Source organism: Rhinatrema bivittatum, chromosome 2, assembly GCF_901001135.1.
Source record: "Rhinatrema bivittatum chromosome 2, aRhiBiv1.1, whole genome shotgun sequence".
Classification (NCBI taxonomy): domain Eukaryota; kingdom Metazoa; phylum Chordata; class Amphibia; order Gymnophiona; family Rhinatrematidae; genus Rhinatrema; species Rhinatrema bivittatum.
Window position 1 is genome coordinate 88,983,155 of NC_042616.1, and position 18,755 is coordinate 89,001,909.

Here is an 18,755-nt window from a genome sequence, read left to right on the forward strand (position 1 = left end):
TCTACCACGTTCAGAAGAGGATCAGCGCGGCTCGAGAAGACCGGGGCCGCTGCAGAGCCCATCCTGCAGTGGCCCGTGAAGAGGAGGCCCAGAGGTGAGAGAGAGAGACTGAGGGTTTGTACAGTGTGTATGTGTATGAGATGAGTTGAGAGACTGTGTGTGTGTGTGGGAGTGAAGACCTGAATGTTTGCAGAGACAGCATGGGAGAGCCTTTGTGTGTGTGAGAGACAGCATGTGGTAGTGAGAGCCTGTGCTTGAGCAAGACAGCATGTGGGAGTGAGAGAGAGCCTGTGTGTGTGTGTGTGTGTGTGTGTGTGAGTCAGCATGTGACAGTAAGAGCCCGTGTGTAGGAATGATTGTATGAGAGAGAGCATGTGACAGTGAGAGCCTGTGCTTGAGCAGGACATCATGTGGGAGTGAGAGAGAGCCTGTGTGTGTGAGTCAGCATGTGACAGTGAGAGCCTGTGTGTAGGAATGATTGTATGAGAGAGAGCATGTGACAGTGAGAACCTGTGCTTGAGCAAGACAGCATGTGGGAGTGAGAGTTAGACAGCATGTGCAAGAGAGAGACTGTGTATAAATGATTGTATGAGGGACAGCATGTGAGAATGAGTGCCTGTGTATGTGAGAGAGAGAAAGCATGTGAGAATGAGAACCTGACCGTGTGTTTGAGGGAAGCAGACAGATGGAGAGAAAATAAATATGTTATAAAAGGAATTGGCAAAAAAATAAGAAAGGGAAGGTGGAAAAAAAAAAGCCTGTGACCAACCGATTAGAAAACTAAGATCAGACAGCAAATGTAAAAAGAAATAAATTACTTTTTACTGATTGGAACATGTAATCTTTGGGAATGTGCAAGAGTAGCACTTTCTCTATGCGGATCTCACAATGTACGAGATCAGCATAGAGGAACTGGAAGCCCATGGGGCCTGCACAGAGGAGGCAGCAGAATGGGCTTCAGTGCCAATAGCAGCAATCAGCACCTCCGCAATAGCCATACAGCGGCAGTGACAGTGGCAGCAGAAGAATGAGGTTGCTGGCAAAAGAAAGAGAGGGGGTCTCTGCCTTTAGTGTGTGCATGTGTATGAATGGGAGTCTGCCTGGGGGTGTATGTGTGTGAATGCATGGGTGCCTGCCTGAGGGTGTGTCTGTGAATGAGAATGTATGGGTGTCTTCCTGGGTTTGTATGTGTGAGAATAGGTGCCTGCCTGTTTGTGGTGTATGGGTGTGTGTGAGAATAAATTGGTGCCTGCCTGGGGGTCTGTGTGTGTGAGAATGAATGTGTGCATGCCTGGGGGATGGGGAGGGAGTGGTGTGAAAATGAATGGGAGCCTGCCTGGGGTTCAGTGTGAGAATGACTAGGAGCTTGCCTGTGTGTGTGTGTGTGTGAGAACGAGTGGGAGCTTGCCTGGGAGTGTGTGTTTGTGTGTATGTGAGGGAGCCAGTGAGAGTGAGAGCATGAGTGTGTATGAGAAAATCCAGGGGAGTAAGAGTTTGTGTGGGGGTGTGTGTGGAGGGGGAGAGAGTGCCTTAGAGCCTGAGTGTGTCAGTGTCTGTGAGAGCGAGAGGTTATGGTTGGGTATAAGAGCATGAATGTGTATGTATGTGACAATGTATGTGTGAGAGAGAATGGACATGTGAGTATGTGTGAGAGAGAGAGGATAACCTCCTAATCCTCGACAATATCAGGGTGACTGGAAATCAAGAGCTCCCATGTATGGACAGCAGGGGCTTTTTAAAATCCTTATTAATTTTAATTATTGTGTGTTATTTGATATATGTACTGTTTTGAAATATTTTATTGGTGTTTGGGAAATTGTAAAAAATGTATATGATTTTAATTAATAGAAATTCTATTTATCAGTAGTTTTAAAATATTTTATTAGTATGGTTTTACTATTATAACTGATGCTTTGTTTCTTGATTTTATTTGTTTTATGAGGAATGGTGGTTCTGTTTTTCCATTATTAATACACAGAGTCTGGCTTCTTGGGGTTTCCATTCCAGTTTTTGTCTAATTTGTGCTCCTTTATTTTGTATTCTGTATTTGGTGAGGGTCTGTCTCTGCTCTGTGTGTGTGACCACGATGAGAGATTCTGCTAGCATGTAGTGTCTGTATAGGGATCTATAGCAATCGGGTTTGTTTTGTTTCCTCAGTAGGTGGTGTATTGTTATCCCAGGACGCAGTGTAATATTTACCCTTGCTTTTTCACAGGTTTATTATTGTTTGAATCCTTGGTGTTATTACTGTTATGTTATGATGGGATTGCAGTATAGATTTTGGGTGTCTCTTTTGCGGTGCTTTATGTTAGTTCACAATGTGTCTGGCAGTGGAAGGTGTTTGTGCTGCTGTTACTGTGAGGTGACACCAGAATTTGAAAATATCTTTTAGTATGATGAGCTGTAAGGGAAACATCCAAGCTCCATTGTTTGGGGGAATTTCAGTGGATGCACAGAGATACAGAACTGGAGGTGCAGGATTTGTATTGACATTCTGTCCCTTCCTATATATTCCAGACTTCATTCTCATAATCATATAGAATTAGTTGAATGAGGCTATCAAATAATTTTATAGTAGTTTTACTAGAAGTGTGAAACTGGCCAGCTTTTTAAAATAATGCAGAGGACCCTTTGGACTTTTTTTTAACAACACTTTTTTTTATAACCAATTTTAAAGCAGGATCCATGCTATAGAGGTGGGTGTGATGAAGAAATGTCATTTTGGCTCCCCCCCCCACCCAAAACAAATTCTTCTGTCTAGAGATGCCACTGATTTTCTGTGGCACACGAATGCATTGGCCCCTGGGCGCTGGAGACCCTTGGTGCGCCACTGGGTGCGAGCCATATGGGGCCGCAAGTGGTGGCAAAGAGGAGTGGAGATTTGGCGGGCGCAAGCAGTGCCCAATGTGCTCGCGACCCAGAAAACCCCAGTCAACGGGCGTGATTGAGAATGAGGTAGGAGTCGGGGCCGAGACGGGGGGGGGGGGGGGGGCGCAAGGAAGGCGGCTCGCCTAGGGCGCCAAATCCCCTTGCACCGGCCCTGCTTATGTATAGGGGGCACATAAAGAAACCTATAATATCAGCTCAACTCCTGCAGCATCACTGTCTAATGGTCAAACGAGAAAGCCGGCACTCGCAGAGGAGCGGCCGACAGGGCAGGGAGAATCCTCCTCGGGAAGGAGGGGGGTGAGCAGCAGAGCTCAGCAGAACTAATGGAGCCCGCTGCTCACCACACACGCGTGTGCGCACATTTGGGTAGGTATCCGAATCAAAAACAAATACCCCTTCAGGCGCAACTTAACACACCCCCCCCCCCTTTGAAAGATTTGGAGTTGATAAGATTAAACACAAATTCGTTTGGGATTTTTTTTGTTTGTTTTGCGATGGGGAGGGTTGTTGGGAGGGGGAACATCCACACATAAACCGACATGGCGAACTCCTAAGCTTTCTTCCCATAGGAAAGGAGGCCAAAAATTAAGATACAGAAAGTAAAGACAGGGCCAGGACATTAGGCAGAGGGGCGGAGGACTGTGAGGAAAAAAGGCAGGAAGTTTGACGAGAGAGGCAGGAAGGAAGCAGTGTTGCCAGACAGGCTTATGATAATTATCGTGTTCACGGGATAATTCTACCTCTTAGCCAATGTAAAATCAGTCACAGGAGTGGGCAAAATGGCCAATAATTCTGTTGGGCATGTAAGTCACCTTGCCTCTTGTCATAAAGGGCAGCAGTCAGTGTCCGCCTTGAAGGAGCACCAGGGTGCGAGAAAGCCTCGGTCAATCGGAGAGGAGGAACCGGGACAGCCTCGCAGCAGGCTCTGCGGAGGCAGGAAATGGTTGTAATCATCTCATCTGCTTGGGAGAATCAAGTATTTCTAAATAGATTCAGTGCTAGCCACCTCCCTTCGTCAGTGAGAGCCGGTGAGGTGTTAGGGGGAAGCAGAGCACTGCTGCCCTCACTCAGCATGGCGCAATCACAGTCACAGAAAAAAAAAATGTAAAGGAATTCACAATTATAATCTTCTTATTTAAAACAATCAGAAGACATGTGCTGCTGCTCCCCCTCCTCACCTTTCCCCCCTTTTTGTGTGTCCATCAACTTGCTCTGAGTGCCTTCCTCCTAAGCTCTGGCAGTACTAACAGAGTTCTTGCCCCCACCCACCCCCCCTCAAAAGAAAAGCCCACGCCGATGTAAAGCAAATTTGCAACTATTTATTTTTAAGAGGTTGCCATGGGGATTTTTAACCATCTTATTGGTGTCTTGGTTGACTGCATCCTTACCCGTAGAATATGTTTGGGCTGGTTTTTGGGGTTTTTTTAAGACGATAATTTTGAGGTTCCCATTCAATTATTTCATATCTGCAATACTAGAAGGAAAGCTGGATAGATCAGGAGAAATGACTGAGGAAGCTTCAGACAGGGGTCAGACAGGGGTATGGAAGAAGGGGAAATGGGGAGATCCTGGAGGAAGACAGACAGAGGAAAAGAAAGATCAGAAGAAAAAAGAAAAAGACAGAAGGTTTAAGAATAATGACAGAAGATGGCAGTTTAGGAAAAGACACAGGGGAGAAATGGGAAGGAGCGTAAAAGAAAAAGTAAAGAGTTAAAAAAAAAAGAATCACAGTCATAGAGCCAGTCAAATGTAAGGAAGAACCAAAGAGAAGATGAACGCAACATTTTTGATTCACATGCGTTTGTAGAAAATTGCAAATTAAAAATAAAAACATAGGAGAACTTTCAAAACTATTTGCATTACTTCATGTGCACGCACAAGTGAATGCACAGAGATTTATCCTAGTATTTTATAAATTGCATAGCGGGTGCTGGGCAGTTTATAAAATACCAATTACTTGTGCTCTGAAAGTAAGCATGTATGTTTCAGAAGGGGTGTATATTTGCACTGCAATGAAGGCACTTAATTTTCCTACTTTTTTATAAAACATATGTGTGTATATTTTAGAGGCATAAAAGAACAGAACATGTACATGTAAATCAGGTATTTTATAATATACATGCATATAAATACTTTCTTGCGCATATATTTGAAATCATCCATTCTCCAACGCCTCTGCCTATCCACCTGAACCTCCCATCAGTTCACCCAGACCTCCCACCCAAAAACTGCAGACAGCGGATGTTTGATAGCAATTGTGCTAGTTAATTAGATGTTAAATTGTGCAAATAAGTAAAATATATATGCAAATATCTTGTAAAATAGCAATGCACGTACCTCTTGGCCCTACCCTGGAAAGCCCCCAGACCGCCCTTTTGCACTGTTAAGTATGCAGGTGAAATAGAAAATATGCACCTACTCTTCATGATTATAAAATAGCATATACACAAATACAGTCTACTTACGCTCCTATATGTTATGGAAACACTGATTATCAGCAAGCAGAGGTACAAATAGACTTTTTCCTAGCATGTGAATAACATGGAGCTATAGCAGGTACCTCACTGTTTTGCCTATACACAGTAACACAGTACATGATGGCAGAAAAAAACCAAACAGCCAATCCAGTTATGCCCACACTGCTAAAGCTACATCCCAGGTGCCAGCCACAGAGAGTGACTGCCTGCAAGATAGCATAGTAATATAGAAATTACGGCAGAAAAGGACCAGATGGCCCATCCAGTCTGCCCCGTAAGCTTCTTATCGTAGTGTGTGCTGCTCCATGCAGGATACCCCCCATGTTTCTCAAGGGTAGTAACTGCAGTTACCCCCAAGCTTATGATAAGGGTAGTAATATTTACAATCAATCAAAACCTAATAACTGTCAAACCCATAACAAATTACTATTAGCAACATTTTTACTGCGTGGGGAGCCTTCTTGATAATTCAGACAATGCTACTTGACGTTCTTTGCTTTGGGACTTGGCCATAGAAGCCATCCTGTGCTTTTTCCCTAAATGTCAGTAGCCCAGACCGTAAAAGTCAGGGCCCATGTTGGTTATTGTCTGTATCCAGTTCCTTTTTCCCCACCCCCGCCATTGAAGATATCCTTCCCTATCCAGGACACGCTTTGTCTTGCTTATTTGTCCAAGATCCTTCTTAGTTCCCTCCAGCACCCCACCTTTCCCATGTCTAACCACAAATTTCCATAATGATCTAAACAGCCAGCAATACTAGAGTGGGCCTTGCTTGAACATACAGCCTCCTAGGTCCCCCTTGTGTAGCCTGCCAGACAGACCTGACTACCTGAGAACCTGCACTTCCGCTGGTCTTCTACTTGCAGCCTGCCAGACAGACCTATCTGCTAGTTTGATTCTATTACCAGAGTCCAATTTAAATAGCCACTATTACTAGAAAGCATTTTTCTAGATCCCATTTAGTAACCTATCGTGTTGCCACATTAACAGCTAAGAAGCAATATTTCTCTCATAATACAGATTCAGAACTGAACTCAAGAAAACAGTTTGACATGATGAATTGCTTGCTATTTCAATCTTCTAAATGTGCCCGGGATAATCATGGAGGCCTAAACTGTAATGATTTGACCTTATATTTTTCAGGGAAAATTGCAGATATTTGTAGAAGTTTACATTCTGCTTCTGACCCATGTTTTATAGACTATCACTGAAAATTGTAGACTTGATATCTTAAGTTTCTTTTGATCTGGTGACTCAGGAAGGTATAGAGAAGGTACTAGCCCTTCATGGTTGCTTAAGACCTCTAGAAAAAGGTTGTAAAATTGGATCGCCAAGATATTATATGTCTCATTATCTGGAAGGATTCTGCCAGGTGCTTTACTAAAGGCTATAATATAACCATATTATTAAAAAAAAAATAAGGAGAATCACTGTATACACATTGGGGTAGATTTTAAGAGAAGCGTGCGCGGGGTACATTTGTGCGCTCACCTGTCCACAGCATGTGAAATCTTCCTAGACACCATGGAAGCCATGTATTGGTCTCAATATTTAACCAATCCCACTCATGAAGCAGGACACATCCTTGACCTAATTTTCGCCAATCACAAAAACTGTATAATCAAATCCTATCACAATATATTTCCATGGTCTGATCATCAGCTAATAAAAACAGAAGTAACTCTTTTCAACACACAACAAACTCACTCACATAATAATCAATCACATACAGAAAAAAGGTTGAACTGGAAAAACTCGAAGAAACAATAAAAAATAAAATAACTGAGCTTAGGCATGATAATGCCACCTCATCTTTTGATTCATGGGATAAAATTATCAATGAAATAGCGGATACCCTTTGCCCGATCCAGAAAAAAATGTTCCAAAATTAAGGCAACACAACTAAACAAAACAAACCTTGATTTAATGAAGAGCTAAGACACACTAATCATACCCTGAGAAAATCTGAAAAGCAATGGAGGAAATACTAATCTGTGTGTCTGTTTGTTCCAGGGGTTACTGGTAAGCGTTAATCCAGTCCCTAGACTAGTGTTAATGTATTCTTTGTCTGAGCTCAGTGTTTCCTGTTGGCTGAGTACTGAAATATGTTATTAATCAAGTTTTTGCTAGTCTGGCTACAGTTGGCTTTTGAAGAGAATACTGGCTGGCTGATGTCACTGTAGGAGTAAATCTACTTTGCCGTCAGCTTTGCTCCGTCTCCATCTGCTGGTAGAGATACATAACCCACTGGTTCTGAATTAATCTGTCTGGTCTAAGGAAAAGGAAATTACCAAGTAAGTAGTAATTTCTCATTGTATAAAACTGTGCAATGAGTTGCTGCCCAGTTTATAAACTACAGTGTAGTTCAGCTTTGAAAGTATGCGCACATATTTCAGTAAGCATGAATATTTGAAACGCAATGAAAATGCTTAATTTCTCTGTTTTATAAACATTCGCATGTATATTTTACGCATGGAAAAATATATAACATATATGTATACAACCCTGATTTATACACAGCAAGTATAATTTAAAATATGGCGAGGTATCACTAGTTTGCTGATACTTCCGCCGGTTCACCCAGTCTGTCTCTAGTTCATCTAGACCCTCTAGTACTTCACCCTGAATGCCTCTCATTTCACTCAGCAGACAACAGACAATTCCAATTTCACTTGTGCTAGTCAATTAACAGGTGTAAAATTGCACGAGCAAGTTGGCTAATGTATTCACATAAATCTCTTATAAAAATAGCAACCTTTCGCTTGTACCTCTTGTCCCCACCCCAGATTGCCCCTAAAACTGTCCTTTTATTGCACCTTTAAATATGTGGGTGAAAATGCACATGTGCTTTTGATGTTTATTAAATAGCATATATGCAAATTCAGGCCACTGATGCGCATATATACTAATCTGTGAGGAATCCCTTTGAAACTTTACTCGTAAATGCTGCAATCAGAGCAGTACTTTGTTCTCCTTTCTGATACAAATTAAATGATTCCATTTTTTTTTAAAGGATAACATTCCTCCGTTTCTCACAGCTACAAACATCAGTTCGCATATTATTCTGGCAAAGCAGGCACTTCAGCACAAGGACTAGTAATGAAACGATGTACACTTCAGACTTACTGATTTTGTATCCCAGTTTCTCTGCATGGATCCTCTTAGCCATGAACTGACCTTCAATCAATGCTCGTATCTCCATCTCCTTTGCAAACTCTGGAACCTACAAGACAACATGGGAAGCAAAAAAGGGGAATAGTTTAACAAATTAGGTCATATGAAGTGTTTCATCTGGAACAGCAATGTTGACAGTTCATTATCCTAAGTTATCCCTCCAACCAAAACTTGATGACCACCATAACTTATTCACTCAATCAGAGCCTTCCTAGAGCCCACATGAAATTAAAACCATGTCTTTTAATACTAGTAAGTCATACAGTCTGGAAATGTAAGCCCAATAGGTAGACTTTCTCATGCCAAATACTTTGCATTTATCAATACTCACTGTAGATTGTGAAATCTATCTGAATTAAACTGCTCCATAGCCTCATAAGTAGAGCATAGTTCCAGCTCCAAATGCCATCATCATCGGTAATTAGACGTTATCAGGTCAGTTTTCAGAAAATGTACCCAGCTAACTTCAGAAATTAGCCGAGTAAATCTCTGACTTTGAAAGTTTTAGCCCCCTGACCAGTGAAGACTGTTTTCCCAAATTCACAGGGCTTATAAATTTAGTCAACCAGAAAAGGGGTAGGTGTTTTATTTTGCAGTGTACTGCGGATTTTCAGTGCTAAATTTAACTGGACAACTCTAGTCACACAAATAGCTGATGTAAATCTAGCCAAAGTTTGTTTGGCTAGATTTAGGAGAATTTTCAGCTATCAACCTAGCTGATTAGGTGCTGCTGAAAATTCACCACTTCCTCCGGGAGTGGTGAAGACCAGAACTGTGAAGGACTTCAAAGGGGCTGGGATAAACACTGTGGATCCATAAAGTCTAGAGGATGTGTATGAAGAGTGGGTGGCTCGCGGGAATGACGGCTACTACCTGGAGATAACACCCCCATATTCAAAAAACATACACAGTTAATGCGACTCCAACATTGCTCTAAGCTTCAACGGCAAGAGGTAATGTGGGGAAAAATAAAAGGATTTCCATTCACAAAAAAGCAGGGAGTAGCTTGCTTGTTACAGCGGATACTACTCCAAACCAAATAAGCCTAATACTTCGCTTTCAATGCATATCCAGCATAGCTCTCTGCTTCAACGGCAAGGGAGAAAGACTGATACTTCACTTTCAATGCATATTACTCTCTGCTTCAACGGCAAGGGAGAAAGTCTGATATTTCACTCTCAATGCATATCCAGCATAGCTCTCTGCTTCAATGGCAGGAGGGAATGAAGAAAAGTGGATCTATATACAGACAACAACCAACAAGGACTGAATTACATAGTCTGGGTAAACAAGCATTGGGTGTAGCTTGCTTATTGGGGAGGTTACTATCCCTAACTAATTAAGCTAGATATTTCACTTAGATGCAGTTCCAACACTGCTCTCTACATTAAGGGAGGGGGGAAGGGAAACAGAACCAAAAGGTTACTAAGGGCCAAGAGTAACAGTTAAGTATGAGAAAAAAAAAAAGAGTGCGAAAGCTTGCTGGGCAGATTGGATGGGCCGTTGGTCTTCTTCTGCCGTCATTTCTATGTTTCTATGATAACCAGTTAAAAATTGCCCAGTTATCTGACCCACTCAGTAGCTTATAGAACATTGACCTCATGTGACCCTGAACATATCATTTAGCATTCTACTGATCACCTCTCTTCCCAGCCTTTCCTTAATCTTCCATTCCATGACACCAATGCCACACTGAATACTGGTGTATGCATAACAGCTGCTATGATTTCACCATCAAGATCATGGATGCTTTTACAAAAAAATGTATATGCCCTATTCCATATTCTAAGGAAATTCTGATGTACCAAGTAATTATATCCTCGATTTGCAGAGGGATTTAATGACCTCAAATCTGGTTTATCAGTACTCTAATCTGAAGATCGCATCTCTTTCATTATTCTGAAAACAACATGTTTTTCATAGCCCAGTTCAAGAATACTTACATGACAATTGAAAAAGCGGGTAAGTGTGGAACACAGTTGGAATGCAAGAAACCCACCCAAAAAATACTTCTGCTACAAAAATGGTTGGGGAAAAATTATTACATTTTGCTTCCTTTTCCTGTCCCTGCTTTTAATGAATCACTCTGGTGCATTCTCATAGTGAATATGGTTTTTAGGCATGTTTCAGTTGAAACAGTCTTCTGGCTCAATTTATTTGAAAGCACCTCTTTTGGACTGACTAAAAGTAGTCAGAGAAACTCAACCAACTAAACTTTTCACATTTAAGGTGCTTTTTAAAAAAAATTAGATTCATACATAATACTACTTTTAGAGTAATACTGTTCCAAATGCCCAAGGAGGAGCTCCAAACATGACTGCCCTAACACTCACAATCTTATTATTACCCGATAATAAATAAAGTGAGGCATGGGGTGGTACAATACAGCAGCCTACCCAAGATAATACAGAGTTGTGATAATAACCCAGGATTTTATGACTGACTCTTAATCCCAAATTCTAATTACAGATTAAACTTCAAATGATTTAGTCTAAATATCTATCTGGTCAATTTTAAAAGCCTTACATGCCAAAACCAGGAGATTATCGCGTGACTTGGCATCGCGCATGCCGCGCAGATTTTAAAACCAGCACGGGTACACGCATATCTCCCGTTACGCGCATAAAAATTTTTCTCACCAAAAGGGGAGGGGCATGGGTGGAGCATGGATGAAACATGGGTGGGCCGGGTCTGTAGCATGAATCCGGTGCATAAGTATTTTCGCGCACAAGTGCATGCCGGGTCCCCTACTGCGTAACATTACTTCTACTATAGACAGCGTGTAAGTCATGTAACAAAAAGGGTCAGGGGTAATAAGGTGAAAGGGAGGCAAGTTAGGGGGTTTAGAAAGTCCTTTCCTTTATTGGGACGAACTGGAAAAAGACCTATTGCATCGCTATGCATACCTACTAAAATTCCCCTCACTTATGCGCTCGAGACAGCATTTGCATGCACATGCATGTGACAATATAAAATCATGCGCGCATGTATGCACAGATAGCCAATTTTATAACACACGTGCATATATGTAAAAATGGCACGTCCATGTGCGCACGCTGGCAAATGCGCACACGTGCACCCACGCTCGGGTCTTAATTTTTACTTCTAAGGCATCTGTTACAGCTTTTATTAGCAGCTTTAAGGATCTGATAATTGTGTTAGATATCTAACATCATTTGTTTCAAAATAACTCCAAGAATAATATCTCCTTTGTATCCAAAATGCCATCAGGAATTTAATGTGTACAACATGTTTTGAACCTCTTTATTTCAAACATTGCAAAACTTTGCAAGTTGTAATATTTTTACCTTCTGATTGTCAGCATCGAATCTGTGAATGCCGATAGCTTCTGGAGTAATTTCCATCACATCAAAATAAAATCCTAAAGCAGGTACCCAAAAAAAAAAAAAGCAATGTTATATATGATCAAAACCATTTATTTTATTTATTTATCGAAATTTGATTTTCCGCCTTTTACCAAGATGGGCCACAAGGTGGATTACAATCAATTTAAATAACAAATAAATGCATTTGAAATAATTTAGAGTGGTGATCAATTACACAGCAAATAATGTAACTTCAAGTTCTGTGTATCTATATTTCCCTGAAAATGCTAAGCAGTATAGGTTTGGATATGATTATATACTCGAGTGCTTGCCGACCATCATTTTTTAACCTCCTAATGTTGCAGTTGGACACTGCTGGAGAGATAGTGGACCCTTGGGCCGACCTACCTAGGGAGGCAGGGTAGGCCGGGAGGCGGAGCCACAAGCCGGAGGAGTTCAACCAGGGACCCCCCCAGGAGGAGCCCGTAGGGTCCCGGGTCCTCGGGACTTGGAAGTGAGACAGAAAGTCCAGAGGCTGAGATAGGCGTAGACCGGGACCAGAGTGAGGAGAAAGGAAAGGAAGTCCAAGGTACCCGGAAGGCAGGGGACCGGCTACATTGGGCCAGCTGAAGGCAGGGCAGCGGACGGCAGCGGAGTCTGTAGCAAACCGAAGTCTGAAGCAGGCTGTAGACTGAAGCGGAGTCTGTAGCAAACCGGAGTCTGAAGCAGGCTGTAGGCTGAAGTGGAGTCGGAAGCAGGCCGGAGTCAGAGGCAGGCAGCAGGCTGACGCGGAGTCAGAGGCAAACTGGAGTCAGAAGCAGACAACGTGAAGATCACCAGGAACGCAACTAAGAGCAACTATGGAGTTGTGAACCTCGTTGCAAGGCGATGAGAGAGAGTCTGAGCGCCGGTTATATCGGGACTTGGGCATGACGTCAGCAGCGCGGGCGGGGCCAGGCTTCCGGGAGCTGGGCGCTCAAGAGGGACGTCCTTGCGCGCGCGCGAGGCTGACGAGAAACAGGCACGTAATGGCGGCCGCCACGTGGAGAGAGAGAAGCCCCCGGGGTCCGGAGCGGGCGGAACGCGGTGATCCCTGAAGCGGAGGTAGGCGGGCTTGGGCCCTAACAGAAGGGAAGCGGTTGGGACCGCAACACACCTAAACCGGAAAAATGCGAAACCCGCATATAGGCAAAGGTTCAAAGCTTGATAGCCTGTGGTGGATCTGGCAACAAACTATCAGAAATAGGCCTTTCTTTTTAAGCATGATTTTAATGAACATCTATGTTTTCTTTTAATAAAGTAAACAATCTCCATATAAGTCACTAAAATCCTTCAAAATCTATTGTGACACACACTGGCCATAATTCATGGCAGACACTTTTTTTGGCTACAATTTTTCTATCATGCACACATAAACCGAAAGCATTTTTAAAGGCTGATTTCATAGAAGAAATTTCTTGGCTTATATGGAGTATTTACTGTACTTGCCTTTCCAAACCCAGGCTCAGGCCACATTACATTACCGTAGAAATCTCCCTGTCTGCAGAAGCTTGCAATCTAAGGGGGTCATTTTTCAAGCCGGGATATTTTATCGCAGTGGGGGTGTTCCGCGAAGTTTCTCCCCTCCCCGACAAAATATAGGGGGAATTTTGCAGCGATATTTTTTTAATGCGGAAAATATCTGTGATAAAAAATATTGCTGCAGAACAGCAATTAGTTCGCAATGGGAGCTTTCATCACCTGGGGCTGCCATTGGCTTAAAGGGCCAGGTGGCCCAAAATGAACCCGCCCTCCCCTTGGAAATTCCTAACTCCCCCGAGGAGTCTAGTGAGATCCTCACTCACCTATCTGCCCGGCCGCCTTTTAAGGTGGCGAGTGCCAAAATGTTTTACAAAATAGAATAAAAACTTGAGCAGCGCCACCACCCTAACCCCTCCCATTAATTGCAAAATTAACTCCTCCCTCCCCCAGACTCCCACAAAAACAGTCCCACAGTATCAGGTCCTCACCTCCAAACAAAAGTCATAATACCTGGGGACTAGTGGACCCCTCCTCTCTCCCCCTCCTCACTTCCCAAGAAAAAAGCTTTGGTGGTCCAGGGGTCCCATTGACCCCTCTCCCCACTTCAAAGAAGACTCACTGGTGGAACAGTGGGGGCCTGGAGCACCTCTTTACTCCAGGCCCAGTCGAAGGGGCAATGGCCAGTTGGTGCCATTTTGGAAAATGGCATCGACTGGCCCCGGAGCTAGGGAACTTTCCTTCTCTTGAAGAAAATTTTAGTGCAGTGTTTTTCAACTTGGATTCCCGAACTTACCCCGAGGGTTCCACAGTGCTATAAGCCCTGCATCCAGAGCACCTGTTCCCTTACAGCACTGCACTGCTCTCAGTGATTTGAGCTGCATGGGGTCCAAACTCCTATGCTGTTCTTACAAGACTGAGAAGAGGACGGCTCGATTCACTGAGATCTGCATGGTACCAGAAGGGAACATCCAGGAAAAGGGTCAGGAGAAGGTGAATGGAGAAATGACAAACTGAGGGGGAGGAGGGGGCCTGGTGGATATGGGACATAACAAACAGGCCTGGTGGGGGCGGTGATAAACTGAAGAGGTGGGAATGACCAACTGGTCTAATAATGATAGGGACAGGTTGGTGGAGGCTGAGGGGGATGATAAATGTGGGGGCACTAAAGGGAGAAGGCTCTAAATTGGGAAGCTAATGGGAGGTATAGACAGAGGATAGTTCAGACTGGGTGGGTTTTATCCGAGCACTTCATTCTGAGGGTGTCCGACCCCCACAGAGGTTTCATTGGGACTCCCCCCACCCACCTGAGGGTTTCTTAACCCCCAAAAAGGTTGAAAACTACTATTTTAGGGGCCGATGCAATACAGAGTGCTCACACGAGCGCACTGTGTAATCCGCTGTCGGACGCGGGTTAAATAGGCACTAATCCACCCCCTAATGCAGTGGTCCTCAACCTTTTTTTGGCCGGGACACACCTGACAGATGGTTCTCACATGCATGACACACTGAACATGTGACCGTCATGGGGCTAAATGTAAACATGCACTCTGCATCCACAGGAATCCCCTCGACCCCCAGCAATGAGTGCAGAGCAGATCTAGGGCATTACTCTGTACAACTTGCCATACAAAAAAGATATTCTGGTTTTGATGACATCTCAGTAAAAGCAAAACAAACTCCCTTTACTACCAGGCACAAAAGCCTTCTTTATGAAAAGAAATAATTTACCCCTAATGCATATCCTATTGAGAAAACACAACAAATAAGATTGATACAAATGCCTACATGCTAGTTAGATACCTCACCTCGGTCACACACCCAGAACTGACCTTCACCAAGTACAGAAAGACCACAAATTATAAATATGGAGACAGAAACTGGAATGGAAAACCAAAAAAGCCACTCTGCATGCGGTGTGAACCTGGAGAAATGGAAAGAGAAATATAGCACCTAACAGACTCTCAGGATTTGCAATAATGAACACAAACTAATCCGCACAAAGTTACACCTGTATTATGGTACTCGCTCAAACAGTAACAACCCTATCTAAGAAATACATCTATTAAACCAGGCCCTAAACACTAATACATTTCCTATTGGGAAAACAGAATAAGCCAAGCTGCTATAGAGCCCCACACAGAAATAATTGTAAAGCTATACTAAAAATATTACAAAACAGCTTCTGAACAGAATATCATCCAACAATTAAAAACTCATAAAAATAATTAAAACATGTCCAAATATTAATAAAATATTTCTAAACAGCAGACCGCATAATACCCAATAATTAAAATGGCAGTCAATCAAGAAAAATAAATTTAAAAAGCCACCTTTACTTACCCTCTCCAGCAACTCTCCTACTCCTTTTCCTTCCAGGTCAATAGCACTCACCAGAAGCAGCAAGGGCTGCTGAAGCTCTTTCCTCACAGTCCTCTTCCTTAGCGCCCACAACCAGTCACTCACACACACCCCCAATTAGACTACATGACCAATTTCGGTCTCTCTCAATTTCCTGACCAGTCTCTCTCTCTCACAGAAACATATCACCTCCCTGACCAGTCTCTCTCTCAATCACACTCATGCTCTCTTATATAAAAGCTGTGAATCACACACAAATGCTCTCACACCCATGCCCACCAGCTCTCACCCAGGCACTAATTCACACCCACACACACAAGCTCTCACCCAGGTTTCAATTCACACCCACAAGCTCTCACCCAGGCTTCAATTCACACGCACACACACAAGATCTCACCCTAGCACCCATTCACACCCACACTCACAAGCTCTCACCCAGGCACACACACACACACAAGCTCACTCCCATTTGCACCCATAGACACAAGTCTCACCCATGCATCCATTCACACCCACAGACACAAGCTCTCACCCATGCATCCATTCACACCCACAGACACAAGCTCTCACTTAGGCACCCATTCACACCCTCAGACACAAGCTCTCACCCATGCATCCATTCACACCCACAGACACAAGCTCTCACTTAGGCACCCATTCACACCCTCAGACACAAGCTCTCACCCATGCATCCATTCACACCCACAGACACAAGCTCTCACCCATGCATCCATTCACACCCACAGACACAAGCTCTCACTTGGGCACCCATTCACACCCACAAACACAAGCTGTCACCCCAGGCACCATTCACACCCTCAGACACAAGCTCTCACCCAGGCACACATTCACACCCACACACACAAGCTCTCACCAAAAACATCTTCTTCCTTCACTGCAGGGATGTGCTCCAGTTCCGCCACGGTTTTACTCCAGCAGGCCTTTTTTCACCACCATGGGGATGGGCTCCCAGGGTGGCCTCACTCGTGGTCGGGTTTCCTCTTCACCGCCTGTGGTGGCTCCCGTGGTGGCCTTGCTTCATCAGGGTTGGGTTTTCCTCTTCACTGCCACAGGGATGGGCTACCGTGGTGGCCTTGCTTGGTCGGGGTCGAGTTTTCCTCTTCACCACCACGGGGATGGGCTACTGTGGCGGCCTTGCTTGGTCGAGGTCGGATTTTCCTCTTTACCGCCACGGGGATGAGCTACTGTGGTGGCCTTGCTTCATCAGGGTTCGACACTGCCATTCCTCCCACCCCACCCACGGGCTATGCGATGCTTGCCTCACCAGCCAATCAAAGGCTTTCTCCCTCCTCTCACTGGCAGGTAGAAGGGAGGAGGCTTCCGATTGGCCTGCGTGCGGACAGGCAGAATGAAGGAGGCTTCCCATTGGGCAGTGGGGGTAGGAAGAAAGGAGGCTTCCAACTGGCCCACGGGGGCTGGAAATAGGGAGAAGGAAAGTACAACGGGGCATATGGGACACCAGGAGACATGACACACCTGCCGGTGTTTGGTGACACACCGATTGAGAAGCACTGCCCTAATGTAATAGGGGGATAGCGCCTATTTAACCCTCGTCCATCGCGGAGTGAATGAAATAGCACTCATCACATGCAAATGCATGTGAATGAGGCTATTACTCTCATTCACTCCGCATTCAAAAAAATAAATGTGCATCTCAGACGCACATTTATCGCTCAGTTATTAACGCCTGCCTGGAGCAGGCGTTAATAGCTGAGCGCATGTAAAAGAAGTACAGAAAAGCAGAAAAAACGTCTTTTCTGTACGTCTTCAGTAAAAAAACAAACAAAAAAATACCTCGGCAGACCGCCGAGTTATTGAAGACCGACGCCGGTAAACTCGGCATCAGTTTTCATAACCGGCCGTCTGCCAGTAATAAAAATGGATGCCGAGTTTATCGACGGCCGTTTATCGGCGGCGGTTTTCATTACTGGCAGACGGCCGGTTATGAAAACCGATGCCAAGTTTACCTGCATTGGTCTTCATAACCGGCAGCCGCCGCGGGGTCACGTTAGCAAGGAGGCGCTAAGGTCGCGCAAGCGACCTTAGCGCCTCCTTGCTAGTGCGACCCCCCCTAATTTGCCTATTGCATTAAGAAAGCAGGCGCTGAAAAGTCAGCGCCCGCTTTCCGCAAAAATTATTGCATCGGTCCCATAGTGTATTATAAATGTATCTTAAGGTTCATACCCAGGTTTCCGTTGTTTCCAATAGGTGTAGATCTCAGGGCTTTGGAAAATTCCTCCCATGAGCCTGATGCACAGTCATCTCTGATCCTCTCTCTCATCAGAGAGCCATTCTTAAAACTAAAACAACAAAACATAAACCAAAGCATTCAAAAGACAAAGTTGCAAAAATGAACAAAGTACCAAAATCATGGTATGTTCTGCATGCTGTAATGCTGCTTTCTCCCTCTTCCTTAAAACTGTGGTCTTAAGAATGCAGGGGTAACAGGAGTTAAGTTACTTTTAAGTACAACTCAACTCGGAAGCAAACTTCTCAGAGAAATAAATGACTTCACAGCTCAATATCAATGAATTGAATGAATCCTTTAATTTAACAGTCATTTTAAACTACAATGCTAGAGAATTTTTCCTTGTACCCTATGGGGCCGATGCAATACAGTGAGCTCAGTGCACTGTTAACCTGCAGTCGGACACGGGTAGAATAGGCACTAATCAATCCCCTAATGCAATAAGGGGATTAGCGCATATTCAACGTGCGTCCAATGCGGAGTGAATCTAATAGCGCTCATCACATGCAAATGCATGTGAATGAGGCTATTAGGCATTGACTCCCAATGCAAAAAATATAAATGTGCGTCTCGGATGCACATTTAACTGTCATCTATTAACGCCTGCCTCGAGCAGGGGTTAATACCCGAGCGCATCAAAAACAAGTACAGAAAAGCAGAAAAAACTGCTTTTCTGTACTGCCTCCTACTTAATGTCATTGTGATATTAAGTAGGATGAAAAATTAAAGAAACAAAAAAAG

At 43.9% G+C, this 18,755-nt stretch overlaps 1 protein-coding gene across 5 annotated transcripts in view; it reads right to left on the reverse strand.

The window, feature by feature from the left end:
* XYLB (xylulokinase) overlaps positions 1-18,755 on the reverse strand; it is a 326,783-nt gene that overhangs the window by 169,152 nt on the left and 138,876 nt on the right. For all 5 annotated transcript variants that reach the window (XM_029588417.1, XM_029588418.1, XM_029588419.1 and 2 more), the window contains 3 exons: positions 17,951-18,066; positions 11,849-11,922; positions 8,493-8,589 (listed from right to left, as the gene is read on the reverse strand). In XM_029588417.1, the coding sequence (XP_029444277.1) occupies positions 8,493-8,589; positions 11,849-11,922; positions 17,951-18,066 (287 nt within the window). The remainder of the gene's footprint in view (positions 1-8,492; positions 8,590-11,848; positions 11,923-17,950; positions 18,067-18,755) is intronic.